Source organism: Leptopilina heterotoma, unplaced genomic scaffold (genome assembly GCF_015476425.1).
Source record: "Leptopilina heterotoma isolate Lh14 unplaced genomic scaffold, ASM1547642v1 Lhet_212, whole genome shotgun sequence".
NCBI lineage: Eukaryota > Metazoa > Arthropoda > Insecta > Hymenoptera > Figitidae > Leptopilina > Leptopilina heterotoma.
Genome location: NW_025110930.1, coordinates 224,205 through 239,891, shown reverse-complemented (window position 1 = coordinate 239,891; position 15,687 = coordinate 224,205). Strand labels below are relative to the sequence as shown.

At 29.9% G+C, this 15,687-nt stretch overlaps 1 protein-coding gene across 2 annotated transcripts in view; it reads right to left on the bottom strand.

The window, feature by feature from the left end:
* Positions 1 to 1,428: 1,428 nt before the first annotated feature.
* Positions 1,429 to 15,687, bottom strand: part of LOC122501574 — a 134,023-nt gene continuing 119,764 nt past the window's right edge. For both annotated transcript variants that reach the window (XM_043611137.1, XM_043611138.1), the window contains exon 3: positions 1,429 to 1,617. In XM_043611137.1, the coding sequence (XP_043467072.1) occupies positions 1,547 to 1,617 (71 nt within the window). In that variant the 3' untranslated portion in view covers positions 1,429 to 1,546. The remainder of the gene's footprint in view (positions 1,618 to 15,687) is intronic.

Sequence of the window (15,687 nt, the reverse complement as noted above, 5' to 3'; positions counted from 1 at the left end):
GTTTTTGTCAGGTTTTTGTCATACGAAATTATAATTATAGTTTGAATTTATCTGCATTTAATACAAATTGTTTTTAATATACAAATTCAATATTATACCAAAATCATTCCTTATTAAGTCTTTGAATTGGATTGAATATGGATTGTTTTGAACTGTCTGTGGATTGTATATATTTACAAATTCTTATAATAATAAGAGTTATTTTCGGACTGTGGTGTTTTGATCAGATCTTATTCTGTTTCGGATTAAATCTTTTAAGTGGATTAAATTCGGAATATTGCGGGCTGATTTCGTATTCTTTACATATTGATTTCGGATTATTTCGTATTTATTTTAGATGAGTTTTTTGACGGACATAATTTCGGGTTGTTGCGTAATAATTACAGACTTAATTCATAGACATTTAAGGTTACTCCAGACTGATTTAGGATTCACAATTTCACTCGGATTGATGTTAGATTAACGCGGATCATTTTCGTACAATTATCGGACTAATTCACACTAATATACCCGGATTTAATCCGGATTAGTCCGAAATTTTTATCAGGGATATCATATGATTCGGGTGGCCGTCTATTACCGGATTCTTAGCATACATATTTCGTATTGTTTCGTATTTGTTTCGGAATATGATTTTACCGCACTAATTCCGAATTGGAGCGGACTAATGTCGGATTCTTTGTGTACAGATTTCGGATTATTTTGTATTTGTTTCGAATTATACCTTTTAGTTGGATTAAACCAGACTGTTGCAGACAATTTTCGGATTCTTAGCATACGGATTTCGGATTGTTTCGTACTTCTTTCGGAATAGGATTTTGCCACACTTAATTTCAAATTGTTGCGGACTAATTGCGGACTGAATTCGTAGACATTCAGGATTAGTCCGGAGTGTTTTCGGATTCAGATTTTCGTTCGGATTGATATCAGACTAGCGCGGATCATTTTCGGACCTTTTTCGTACAATTTTCGGACAAATCCCTACTAATCTGTCCGTATTTAATCCGGAATTGGTCCGAAATTTTTACCATCAGGGTATATAATAAAAATATTTCAACTCCCAAATTCTTTGAAAAGTATGGGCTCTCACCCAATTAATTGAATTAATAGTTAATTAAGGAAGGGATCCACTACCTTTAAATAATTTATTGTTTCCTTAGAGCAATTAAGTTTACTTGGAGATGATCATTTAGAGTCTTTCTGATTAATTATTTTATATTTTTAATACGGTTAAATCTGAATTCTCTAAATATAAAATTATAAAATATTAAATTCATCTTTAACCTATATTATTAATGCTATTATGAAGAATATTAAAATTGTTATTAACTGTACCCAGGTGGAAAAGTTAACGTTAGCAAGTTCGCTAATGCTACTAACGTTAGACTAATGTTAACTAACGTTATAATCTGATATTAGTGATAAAAAATGTCGTTAGACTAACGTTAGTAGCATTAGCTAACGTTAACTTTTCCACCTGGGTAGGCAGTACAACTGGGGTAAAAAAGTACCCCAACGGAAATGTTAACCTTCTGCCTGCGCTAACTTACCCCCGCACTGTAGCACTTTTGAATGTAATTCCCCTAGTCCCCACCTGACGACAGAAATTTTTAAAGTCTGAAACAAAAAGAAGTTTTTTTAGACATCTCAAAGACATCCAATAACCAAGACATAATAGAATATTTATAGGACGTCTTGAAGTCGTCTTTTACAAAGTCCAAAAGACATATTCAGGAAATTAATAAAAGTTCTTTAAACTTGTTTAAAAAGAATAATTCACAGAAAAAAGTGGTGCAATTTCTGTATCGCATAATTTTAACCAATTCACGTAGATGGTGGCGCCGTCACCTAGGATAAAATTTGTTGCAGGTAATATTTATACCTACTGTGGGATAAAAATTATATTTTTTTTCCTGTGTTTCAATCCTTAAAATATTCTCTTGTATGTAAAAGTCAAGCATTGTCAGGTAAAATTTCACAAACTTATTTTTTGTGTTTTTAAAGTCCATTGAAAAAGGGAAGAAATATCATTGGCGTTATAATTTCATGTGATTTCAGGGAGGTCTAGCCTAAGGCACAACGAAGCGAGTTCAATGAAGTCATCAGCTAGTCGAGACGCACCGCAATCTGTTATTATGGTATGGTACCGCGGCACCAGTTTGCTTCTTCTTTTCTTTCTTCTTCTTCTTCTTCTCCTTCTCTCTTTAAAACTAACCATCAAACAGATACATACTAACTCATTCATTATGAGTTAGTTTATATATATGAAATAATATGAATATATAAATGACAGTAATTTTTTAATAATTTTATTATATAAATATTTATATTGTTATTATAATAAGCAAAGCTTTTGATCACATTACCTCGCATACAGGTTTGGATATTAATTATCCTAAGAGGATTCAGCTTTAAAAAAATTTTTGGTTATTCACATTTAGTGAAAAAGATTTTCACAAAATGCTCTATTAAAAATTAGAATCCAACTCCACACTCAAGTATGTATTGTTAAAAATCAACTCCAAAAGGGAGTTAATTATTAAATTAACTCCATTTTGGAGATGATTCTTATTTTTACTGTGTAAATTTTAACCCCTTCGCTTTAACTCCCAAATGGGTGTGACTTGTATAGAATCCCTTGGGGAGTTAAAATTTAACTGTCTATTTTACAGTGTACACCCAGGCGGAAAAGTCGGACGAACGTCGGAGTTTACAACCGGCTGGGATCCGCGCCCGTACAGACCGCAAGTACCGACGGTCTGTACCGATTCGGATCTGAAAAAGCAACCGGCGCGGTACAGATTATGCTCCGTCTGTCGGAACCGTCTTCCCACTATTGTCAGTACTGGCTCGGTACTGGATTTCTTCCGCCGGCGGATCTTATTCTTCTGCGGCGTCGGAAGAATGACGGATATGTTGAGTCTGTACTGGCTCGGTACTGGGGCGGATCCGACTGCGGATATCGTCATTTATTGTCACATTATAAATTAAATAATTATTACAAGTAATTGCATTATTTTAGAAAATAATTATTAATAAATGAATCTAATCAATATATTAAGTAATTATTTATTGAGACTTTTTTAAAAATTAAATAATTAGAAAAATTCGTTATTAATTAATATTATATATTATTAATTAATAATATCTCAATAATAATTGAATAATTGTTTCTCAATATAATAATATTGAAGGTAATGATATTAATAATTTTAATTAATATCTCAATAATAATAAATTTATGGTTATTGATATATTATTAATTAATATTGATAATTTATTATTAATTCTCAATAATATTAATGTTAATTAATAATATATAAAATTAATTAATAATATCTTAATAATAATAAATTTATTATTATTGAGATATTAATTAAAATTATTAATATTATTACGTTCAATATTATTATATTGAAAAACAATTATTCAATATATGTATTATATAATAATAAAAATATAACAAGTTTCTTTTTTAACGAAATATTGAAATAGTCCTAAATATACATTCAATAAAGTATTGAAAATATAGCGGTATCATTGACGCGTAGTAATTCTACAAGTTTTATTTCAGCTTGTGACACTTGAAAGTATTTAAGATTTGAGAGTCCCATGCGAGCGTAGCATAGTGGTTAGCGTGCGAGATTTCGGTGCGTAAATATTCGGTTAGGCGTAGGTTCGTAACCCCAAGCGTTAGGATTTTTCAAATGTCTATGTAATAAAAAATTGCGTTTAAGTGTATAAAGAAATAAAAAAATGTGTAAAGTGAACTGTCAATGAATTGTCATTAGTATTTATCTTTTGCAATTAATTATTATTTTTTGTATTGATATTTGTTGAAATTATCATTTGGATCCGACCCGGTTGTCAGTCGGTAGAATGCCAGCCCTCAGCTGGCTATTAAATGAAAAATCCACGGTCGGTAGAGTGCCAGGTCCCAGCCGGTTGAATTATACACGGAACGGCTTCTCCCGGCCGGTCAGCGGGCGGTAGAATGCCAGTTCCGAGCCGGTTGCCAGCGCGCTCCTGGCCTAGTCACTATTCGGTAGAATGCCCGTTCACATTCGGTTGGCAGACGGTTCCGAGCCAGTACAGTTACACTGGCGTCAGTACGGGCTAGGATCCGCGCCGGTTGGAAATTTCCGCCTGGGCATTGTTATATTTCAATAATATTGATTATCAATTTTGTAACAAATTTACTGGCAATATTTCCACAGGGAGGATATGTAATCAATCTTAAAGGCAATATTAAATGTGTACAATAAGTTCTTGAAAAATTGCATGTGAAGTGATATATTTTTTTCATTATTAATACATTAATTCAAGTAAATATGTTTAAAATTATTTTGTATACCAGCATTGCTATTTCGACTTTCAAATATTCTGTGAGTTAATGTTAGCAGATCAAAATGTCAACGAAAACACTTGGGTAATGTGAGACGCTTTCTTTGGGGAATTGTCAGACAGACGCATTGTACCCCAAGTAGAAATCTAATACTGGCATAGTATACTGACCCAGTACTGACTGCAGTACTAAATCAGTACTGGGAAATCCCTGGCTGGTAACGCTGTCCAGTACTGATTTTTTACCAGCAGTCAGTACTAAGTCAGTATTGAAATATCACTGGCAGAACACCCCCTAATTACTGATTCGCAGATAAAATTTAACAAATTTGGAAAATGCTGTAACGCGTTCTCTAAAACAAAATTTACCTTTATAAGCTTATAGTAAAGCTCGTTATTTGATTATTAAAGAATGGGGAGTAATTTATTGAATACTAATAATTATATTATTAATATTTCTGTAGTAAATAAACTTTTATATATGGGTATCAATAAAAATGTAAATAATTATGAGAATTGCTGTATTGAAATATATTAAAAAAAATATTTTTCTTATTTTCTTTCATTACAATCTTATTTATTTAAATTAATTACTAAATTATTATTATCATTGTTTAAACTTATACTTTATATGTAATACTGTTGAGAATTTTACACTAAACACTTAAAACTAAGACGGAAACATATAGCACACGCACGGGGGATCGAACCCTAGACCCTCGAGGATGCAAGTCAAATACACATACCGCACAGCAACGCAAGCTTGGAAGTGAACTCACTTTAACATCTTTTTGGATTATGAGACCGTTATATGTAGACAGTGCTACAATAATAAATTCACCGTATATTATATTTATTTAAAGAAAAATTATTATAAATCTATATGGGCAATTCCACGTGAGATTTTCGTCGACCTCTTAAAATCAGCCAAAAATTATTTTTTTCTATTCTGTATCGAAAAAAAACAGATACGTATTTTTATTTTTGTTTAATTGTCCAAATTTTTGAGCTATGAATTTTTGAAATTTTGGACTTTTAATTGTAGACCTATATTCAGTAGCTTAAAAGTCTTAAAATATTGAGTTTAGGAAAAAGTTGTCAAAGAATAAAAGTTTTAGTTTTCTTTCAACTTTTAAAAAATGTAAAAAACAAAATTTTTTTTATAACAAATTAATTTTTTTAACTTTGGGCCGGATTTTTAAATTTTTTTTTAAATCTATTTATACCTTATAATATAGAGAAGATTTTTCAAAAAGTCCCGAAATGGGCCTGATGTGTTAAATGAGTTTTAAAACATTTTCAAAAATCACTTGCAAGCATCACAGTGGGATTTTTTTACAAATAACTTTTTAAAACTGTCTACAGCCCATAATTTGTAATCTATTTGAGTGGTCTTTGTTTTAAATTAAAGGGTCTACGCTGTAGACAGTTTTAAAAAGTTAATTGTAAAAAAATCCCACTGTGATGCTTGCAAGTGATTTTTGAAAATGTTTTAAAACTCATTTAACACATCAGGCCCATTTCGGAGCTGTTTGGAAAATCTTCTCTATACTATAAGGTATAAATAAATTTAAAAAAATAAAAAAAATCTGGCCCAAAGTTAAAAAAAATTAATTTAATTATAAAAAAAATTTGTTGTTTACATTTCTTAAAAGTCGAAAGAAAACTAAAACTTTTATTCTTTGACAACTTTTTTCTAAACTCATTATTTTCGGACTTATAAGCTACTGAATGTAGGTCTACAATTAAAAGTAAAAAATTTCGAAAATTCATAACTCGAAAATTTGGACAATTAAACAAAAATAAAAAAATACGTATCTGTTTTTTATCGATACAGAATAGAAAAAAAAATATTTTTGGCCGATTTTAAGAGGTCGACTAAAATCTCACGTGAAATTGCCCATATGTTTTATATATTTATATACATTTTAACAAGTCATTATATATTAATTAATAGGTATAGCATAAAAATATCGTAAAGATTATTAATTTAATTCTTTATTAAAATGATAATAAAAAAATTTTTATTTAAAAGAATGTATATATTTATACATTTTCAAAAAATAAATATTTTTTCTTTATTCATAATACATAATAGGGGAGTATAGTCGAGGTTGGACCACTCTCTAAATCTGAATATGTGAAAATTCACATATTTGTACGTTATAAGTCGTCTTCTCGATCAATAAGTGCATATACACTTATAATAAGTGAAATTTCACTCAGAATAAGTGAAAAATTCACTTATTTATAAGTGTATATGCACTTATTGATCGAGAGGACGACTTATAACGTACAATAAGTGAAATTTCACATATTCAGATTTAGAGAGCACTGTCTAGGTAGGCCATTCGCGATTTTTTGGACATTTCACTAGCGCCATCTACGCGCTGTTGTTATTTATTAACTTTTTTTCTATTTCACCTAGGAAGATGCAGTTTTTTCTTAATTTTTCAATTTTGGACCTAAGATAAAAACCGATAATTATTAAATGTCAATTCGATATGTTAACAATTTTGGACCTAAGATAAAAACCGATAATTATTAAATGTCAATTCGATATGTTAACAATTGTTTAAACAATTGTTAACATATCGAATTGACATTTAATAATTATCGGTTATTATCTTAGATCCAAAATTTCAGAATTAAAAAAAACTGCATCTTTCTAAGTGCAATAGAAAAAAAGTTAATAAATAGCAACAATTAATTGTTTAAACAATTGTTAACATATCCAATTGACATTTAATAATTATCGGTTATTATCTTAGGTCCAAAATTGTAAAATTAAGAAAACTGCATCTTTCTAAGTGCAGTAGAAAAAAAGTTAATAAATAACAACAATTAATTGTTTAAATAAAGTTAAATAATAATTATAGCAAATTTAATTTAATGTTTTATTTAATTCAATAAATTAGCATTAAATAATACCGATATCATGCTGCCAAATATATAGAAATTTGCTTTTCTCTATTTTGTTTTTGGAATTATTATAAATTAACAATAATAATTTGTTTAAAGAAATGAAAAATTTATCGTAACATTAACCCAATGGGAAATGCCAGTGTAGTGCCGATGTTCACCACTGGCTTAGTACTCAGACGATTGTTCGGCGTAGTCTAGCCGAGCCTCGACAATTAGTGCTGGCGCAGTACAGAATTTTTGTTTCGCCAAAGCTTGGACAAGCCACGGCGGCAAGTGCTGGCTGAGTATAGAAAAATTGTTCACAACGCTCTTTGCCAACATTGCTTTTTTGACATAAACTTGAAAAAAATTATAAAAAAAGTTTATAAATATAAATTTATTGAAAAAATTAATATTTTACTTTTCAGTTGTTCATTTCTTATTCTTATTAAATTTAATAATAACAATTTAACACAATTGTCTGATTTTGTAAATAATAAATTATTTAAACAAATTAAAATTATAAACAAAATTTAAACTTTAATCTCAATAATAATTTGGTTCCTGTTAAAATACTATTATACTTCTTACTATGAATAAAAAATTATTAAAAAATTACCACGTAATTTAAGAATTACGTAAAATGTTAAATGCAATAAGTAAAGTAATTTAATTTTTAAAAATTTAGTTTAATTTATTTTATTTCAATTTATTATTTCTAACGTATCCCTATTTTTTTCTCATCTTTGACTCAATAATTGTATGTCTGAATGATACTGAGATATTAATACTTTACTGTAGGCATGTGTCGTTAGCATAGTGGTTAGAGCGTTAGTCTGTTAGTCCGTCGGTCGTAGGTTCGATTCCCCTCGTCAGCAATTTTGTTTATTTTCATAGGTTTGCGATATTTCTAGATTCCAATCCGTTAGGTACTAAAATATGAAAATCTAATGCACACTTACTGTAATTGTTTATTATTTAATTTTTAAATGTTATAAACAATTTTTTTCTACTTCATTTACTATATCCATTGTTAGTTTCCATCTTTAATACAATTTCTTTAAGAAAAGAAATATTTTATGAATAATAACTATTTATTAATATTATTTACCATTTTGTTGTTAAATTATTTTTAATTATTAATTTACGACTAATTAATAACAATACGGCATTTATTGCGGCAATACTCTCAGCCAGCACTGGTCCAGTGCTGCGCCAGCGCTATCTGGCAGCACTGGCAGGCAGTACTTCGCCTGCGTTAGACAGCGTTATCATCCCAGAGTTATGCCAGTGCTGTCTGTCAGCGTAGCTGCCAGTACGGCCAGTGCTGGCGCAGTACTCCGCCAGTTGTAAATTTCTCGGTGTTGCAAAATTCTACCTTACGCTCACCGGGTTAAGCTAACTAAATTTCTATGATAAATTTGTTGGAAGTAGGACCCTAGCAGAAAAATTTGGTGGCGCTAGCATGGTGCCACTCTTGCGTTCCATTGCGCTGTAGTGGCGCTGAGAGCATTTAAAACACTTTTTTAGTCTAGCACCTTTCTCGCATTCTGCTCGCAGTGCTAGAATGAACATAACCTCACCTGCCAAAACTTTATTTCGCGAATTAAAAAATGATTCCTATGTAATTTCTTTTGACGTAAATAATTAAAAAAATCGTGTACATATAAAAAACATTTACTAATTATCTGCCTACAATGAAGTTTTAACGTATTTGAAGAGTTAATTCACGTTTCGTTTAAAGTTATGGTAAGATTTTAATTCAGAAAACGGCAACCTTTTCTTAATCCCAAGCCTAATCAAAATTTTGGTCATTATTTGCTGTATAAAATTGTTTTTTAAATATGGAAATTTTAAGAATAAATTATTATTAAATTTCTATAAAAAATTATTTATTTCTTTACAGTAACAGTGTCAAAAATAGTTACACATGTGAAACATTGAAATTAAAATTTTTGAAATTAACCAATTTCTTGTATAATAATAATAATAATAATAATAATAATAATAATAATAATAATAATAATAATAATTGCAAAAATTAAGTTCCTATTTAAAATCAGTAAATATTTTCTGTCAGGTGAATTAAAAATAAAGAAAAAATAAATCCAGTTTGAGGTTATGTTTTCTAATTCGAATGGAGAAAAATTAATAATATATTTGATCCATCAAAAAGTATTTATTGTTACTCTTGGTGATAAATCGTTAGATTAATTACTTAAAATATATTTAAAAATTTTCTTGGAGGTTGAATAAAACATTTATATACTAAAAATTATTTTATAAATAAGTGTATAAATTAACGAATGAACAAGAAATTTATAATGCAATATTAATTTATGTTTAAATTTAATACAATTACAAATATATAAATACTTACAATCCTTTACTATATATTGTTTTTAAATGCCACAATATTCTACAAGCAAACACCTTTGACACTTTAAGCAACAGAAATTTGAGGTTATGTTGCATTCTAGCGGAAAGTGCTTGCGCCATGCAAGGCGCTAGAAGACGTCGGCGAGATAAATTGCCATGCAGATTCCAGTGGTGGCGCTAGCATATATCTAGGCTTCCATTAAATTTTTCTACCTGGGGAGTGTTAATATAAATAATTTTGGTATAGATTGAAAGGTTGGTATTTTGTGAACAGTATTTAGGCCCTAAAATGTTTATTTATCATGAAATAAAAATAATATTAATTAAATTGTGAAACCCTGCACTAGTACCGATTATGAAAGGATGCACTGAGAAAACTGGAGAGTCAAAATTCAGAGGTTCAAAAAGTGTATGTTTCCTTTGCTTATGAAGAGAGTTAAATAGTCCTTCTAAAATAAATTTTGAATTGATAATGGAAATCTACTTGTATATTCTCTCCCATTATATCTGAGGGTTAAAAGTTGCGCAGAAAATGTGTACGATCTGATGCGCGCGAAATTATTTTTGTGACATTTTATGTATTTAATTTATGGGTTAGGTTGCCATATTTATTCATTTCGCGCCGGATAAGGAAGGGATTTCTCAAGATGGTTAATTTGTCCCTCTGTTATAAACTCATTTTTCCTCCAAGAGAAATGGCACGAATATCTGTCAATGGTGTATTTGAATATTTAGATTGTTTTCCAATAGTCAACTCTCAAATATGAACGATTAGTCTCTCCAGATGTTTAGTCCAATCCTCCAGTTCTCTCAGTGTGGTTTCCTGAATGTACGGTTGTTTCAAAATTAATGTCCCGATTATGAAACACCTATTTTATTCAATTAATAATTAAAATCGTATTGACTTATCCCAGTAATTTGAATGTTGACTATAAAGAATTAAATACAAAGAATAAATTCTAGTTAAATACATAATTATATAATCAATTTTTTTGGTAGAAAAGCAATGCGAAAATACTGAAAATATTTGAGGTTGTGTTTGTTGTATATTTTTTGTCTGTTCCATCAATCGGGACATGCAAATAATAAGTGTACCTAATATGAAACGGTAGTTTGACGAAAACCTGGCTAACCTTAATTTAAAAGCTAAAATGTAATTAAACATTTCATTTTAAATTAAATACTATACAAAAATGATAATTCTTATATCGTGTAAAATTTATTGAAATAACTAGAATTTTCTTAACAGCAATTTTAATTGCATTTATTTTAATTTTGTAATACTGTTCCATAATAGGGACAAAATTATGAAAGCGTTTCATAACTGGTACCTTTACCTTACATGGAATAATGTTTAAAAATCAATATTTGTGTTATTTATTCAAAATCTAGGAAAAAACTTTGATAAAAATAGTAAAAAATATCTTTTAACGATTTTTTCGTCATTTTGAAATATTTATGGGGTTTTTTTGGGGCACTATAAAAAATAGTTAATATTAAAAAATGATTAAATAAACAATTTAGCACTATTTTTTGAAGTCTTCTAAAGAGAAACAGAGTTTGCTGAATGAAAAATATTGATTTTCAAAGATTCTATTCCAATTCTGCTAAAAAGTGTTTTTTCCCCATGCATTTTAAATGGGAAACTTTGAACGCTTTGAGAGCGACCTATAAATATTTTTTGATTTTCAAAAAATAGAGTTATTTTTTTCGATAAAGAAAAATCCTATAGGGGGTCAGAGCATTAAAATTCCGATTTTACTTTTTTTCCATGCATTTTTAGACCACCATATAGCACAACTCAAGTAGAATTTAACAAATTTACAATATGCCATCGTTTTCTAAAAAAAACTGATCTTTTTATAAGTTTATATTGAAGCTCGTTATTTGGTATTTTTAAAGGATGGAATGTAATTTATTCAGTATTAATACTGTTATATTACATAAATTTTTATGCATATCAATAAAAATATAAATAACTATCAAAATTGTTTTTATAGAAATAAGTTTTAAAAAAATTGTTTTTGTATTATGGCCGAGGCTGTAATGTACAATATTATAATAATAAATTTACTATATTATATTTATTTATAAAAAGAATAATTATAAATATAATTATGGTTCCCTATAATATAAAATCATTTCGGCGCCGCCGCTGATTGCACTTATGGGTTTGTACATTTTTTTATACTCCCAGTATTGTTCGGGTTTGGTAAGTCAGTACCGTCGGTCAGTACTAAGTATAGGTACCATGCCGGCGTTAAACTCCGTGATAGCTTTGGACATTTCTACTTCGTCATATACGTGCTTCTGACTGTGAAGGGGTTATACGCGTCTTTCTCAAAAACACATTTTTGAAAACAGGAAGACACTTTTCTCGAATTCTACTAAACCGATTTTAATAAACCAAAAACCATTTTTAAGAACCAAAATGTCTTAAAATAAGACATTTGTATTGTCTGAAACCGTTATAAAGAAGAAAATATTTCTTTTTTCTAAATTAAAACGTATTGTAGCCCTCTGTTTGAGCTTCCTTACTATAGATATGATCAACAGGAATAAGATATACAGTACTATCTCTGGTTACAGTTTAATTATATATTTTCAAGAAATGACAGTTGAATCAACTATTAAAAGATGATTTGGCAAACTGAATATATGTTGACGAAATATTTGACTATATTAATTGCTAATTATGTTAGTGGGAATACGGTCTTGAAAATGTTGACAAATTAAAAAAGCACAATTAGAAAAGACGACAAGATATAATTTTATGCACAGAATGTATTTAGATAAAGCGTCGAGAAGGAGAAGTTCCTACTTGAGGACTGTATCATCTTCTGGCAGAAGGACGTTCTGGACGGTCGGCTTCGTGTGAAGTCCGGACTGAGTTGAACCATTATATTCTCTCCTGCTGCCTTCGAGGTATATACCATCCATTGGCAGCACTGATATGAGGTGAGGAAGGAAGAAAGAACTCACCTTCTCTTGCTTTCGTTAAATATGATTGACCATCTCTTTCTTACCTTCTAACTTAAGAAATTAAAGAGAGGAAGGAGGAAAATGCGTGCTGGATTGCAGGCAGAGGTGTTGGAACCCATATTAAGGGGGCGGTACACCTCGAAGGAGCCCCGAATTATGACGTCACGGACCGCACACGTTGCGATCAGGTGAGTCGAATACAAAATGGATTGTTAATTACGAAACCGCCTCCCCGGTGGCCAGTCTCTCACCCTCACTTTATACAAAACGCGATATAATGCGCAACAATTTCTTAATCTCTTACTCGCTGTTTGAAATTTTTAAACATCAACTCAAATGTAATCAAGTATGAACATAAAGTATTATCTCATTGCATTTCAAAAAATTCTGTCATTGTGTTAAATTAAATAAAATGCTTCTTATTATAATATCCTTATCTTAATCCAATTAAGTCTATTATATTTTAATCTAATTTAAGAACTTGAAATATTATTTCTTGTTAAAATATACATACTTTAACAAAATTATAATTGCTTTAATTGAAAGCTGACTTGTGGGGTATATTCTTTGTCAACGCGGACACCTCTACTCGCTCGATTTCCGTTTACTTTAAAATTATGGTTAATAGCTTCAAATTTAGTATAAGGCATCTGCTTTCTAAACTTGAGTGGCATATGTTTCGAAAATCGACATGGCGTATCGAAGGATATTTCTAAAATGTATACTTTAAATGAAAATTGTAAATTCACTTTTAATCATCAAAATAGCAGATTAAAATGGCGACTTTTTTCAAATAATTTTACGATTAACCACACAAGATTTTGGGATCACCGATAACGAATCTGAAAATAGATTTTGAAAAATCCAAAATGGCAGATCTCATATGTGGCTGCACAGGAAATAAAGCATTATTTTAGCGTCAAATTTGATGTCAAAATAACACGCTATAGACTCTCAACTGTGAGTGTTACTTAAACACCCTAATGGTTCAGTTTTTGACATTATCTCATTATTTGTGTTGTTTTGGTACCAGAGTAGTGTGCACCGTGTGCACTTTTTCAGAGTCAGTTCTAAAAATTCAAAATGGCGGATAGAATATGGCGGACGAAAAAAATTAAAAGTTAGTCGGATTTACTTGAAACTTGTATTAATCCGGGATTTTTGGTGTCGCTGATTAAAAATTAAGACCAAAATATTTTTTCAGTTCTAAGCTCCTAACAGATAGCACAGTATTGTTGGAAATGTCCGACCTACAGAAAGCTTGCTGTGTAAACTTGCTGCAAAATTGCACGAAAAGCTTGCCACAAGATTGAAAGGACGTACATGCGCTGATGTCAGTGTCGACAGCAGTACGTTTCATTATATGCACGTAGTTGCACTATGCAAAAAAAGTAATCTTCATTAGATTCTTCTAAATTGAATGCATATTTTCCTCTCACATGTTATATATCGGTTATGGTTAAGAACTGTTAAAAAAACAATTCCAATGTATTAAATTAAATGTTTTTCATAAAATAAATATTATTAAGGATTAATAATTTATTACTGACATTAATTAATACATTTATTTGCTTATTTATTCCACTTGAATTCGATGTTTTTGACATCAGAACCTCAAAAAATTGTTTTCTTTTATTATTAACCACCAAAGAATAAAAATATTCTACATTCAAGTGGAATACTTTTGTACTATGAGAGGAAAAATTGAGAGGATATTATAGAAGAGAATTTCTCCTCTAAATATGAGATTACTATTTCAGGGTACAGTGAAGACAAACAGTTTGGTACAAACGCAGTGCAAAATACGCACAAAAGATGCAGATGGCTGTTTGAAATTTATTACTCGGGGGTAATTGGGGTCGTTGATTATAAATCCGGTGTATGAATTTAAAAATTCAAAACCTTCTGAGTGAAAAATTTTAAGCGAATCTCCTGGATTTCAAATTTCGTACGCCATATTGAATTCGTCATTTTGATATTTAAAAATTTGAGTTCAGATTCGTATACTGCAATTCTAAAAACCCTTGGTAACGAGTTTCAAGCATTAATCCTTGAAAACCACTATTTTTAGAGTTTCATATTTCCTTCTGACAATCGACAGAAGTACAAATATTAGGTCTCAAGAAGAATGACAACGAAGTAAGGTATAAAAAATAATTAGATCAATTTTTTTCGAGTAGAATATGTTCTTTTAGTATACAATATGTTGATCTCGCATATAATAACGTTATTTCTTTATTTTATAAATCCATAAATTTTCCTTACTCCAGATGTTAAAAAATCTGGTTCTTTCGTATATGTATTTTTACTCTTCTATACTCATTCTAGTTCTCACTATGTAAAAGAGCGTCTCAATTCTATTCGAATCATGAAAAAAGTGAAAAATGATTTTATGACACCAAGTGCCCTACTGTATTCTTAGGATTTATTTAACCAGTACGATATGTAGCCCTAAGTATTAATATTTCCGCAATTGCTTTTATTATGCGTTCAAATAACGATTGCGTCAAAGTTTTCGCCGAGTTCGCAAATGAGACACTACACTGAGAGAAATGGATAGTCAGATTTTGATGTTAAAAAGATGAAGCCAACCATCACAGATGCTAAAAAAAATATAGTTATGCTACCCCGTACTACAAAGATGTTACTCCTGATGATATTGATGGTAACGGTGACTATCTATAATAGATAGCTGTCCGTATTTGTAGCATTAAAGATGGTCACCCTAACGACAATTATGTTACCCACTACTATAAATTTCTCTCCGTGTATGGACGAAAATGTGCCACTTTTTTTACAATATAAGGGGGCGGCAAAATGATATTGTCCTAATATAGTAACTATGCTTCTTTAGTGTATTTTCTCAAATATTGGGCTTTATTAGATTGAATAATGATAAATGTCCCGCCTATTCCCTTTTTCTATATATACCAAGACTTTTTGTATGTCAGGAATTGGATTTTAATTAAGAAAGTGCAAATTTTCGTCAACGCAGAGATATCATAAATAAAACTTTTATTCTTGTTGTGTGTAGTATTCAAATTAATTTTTGAAACTAATTTTTTTACATTATTATAA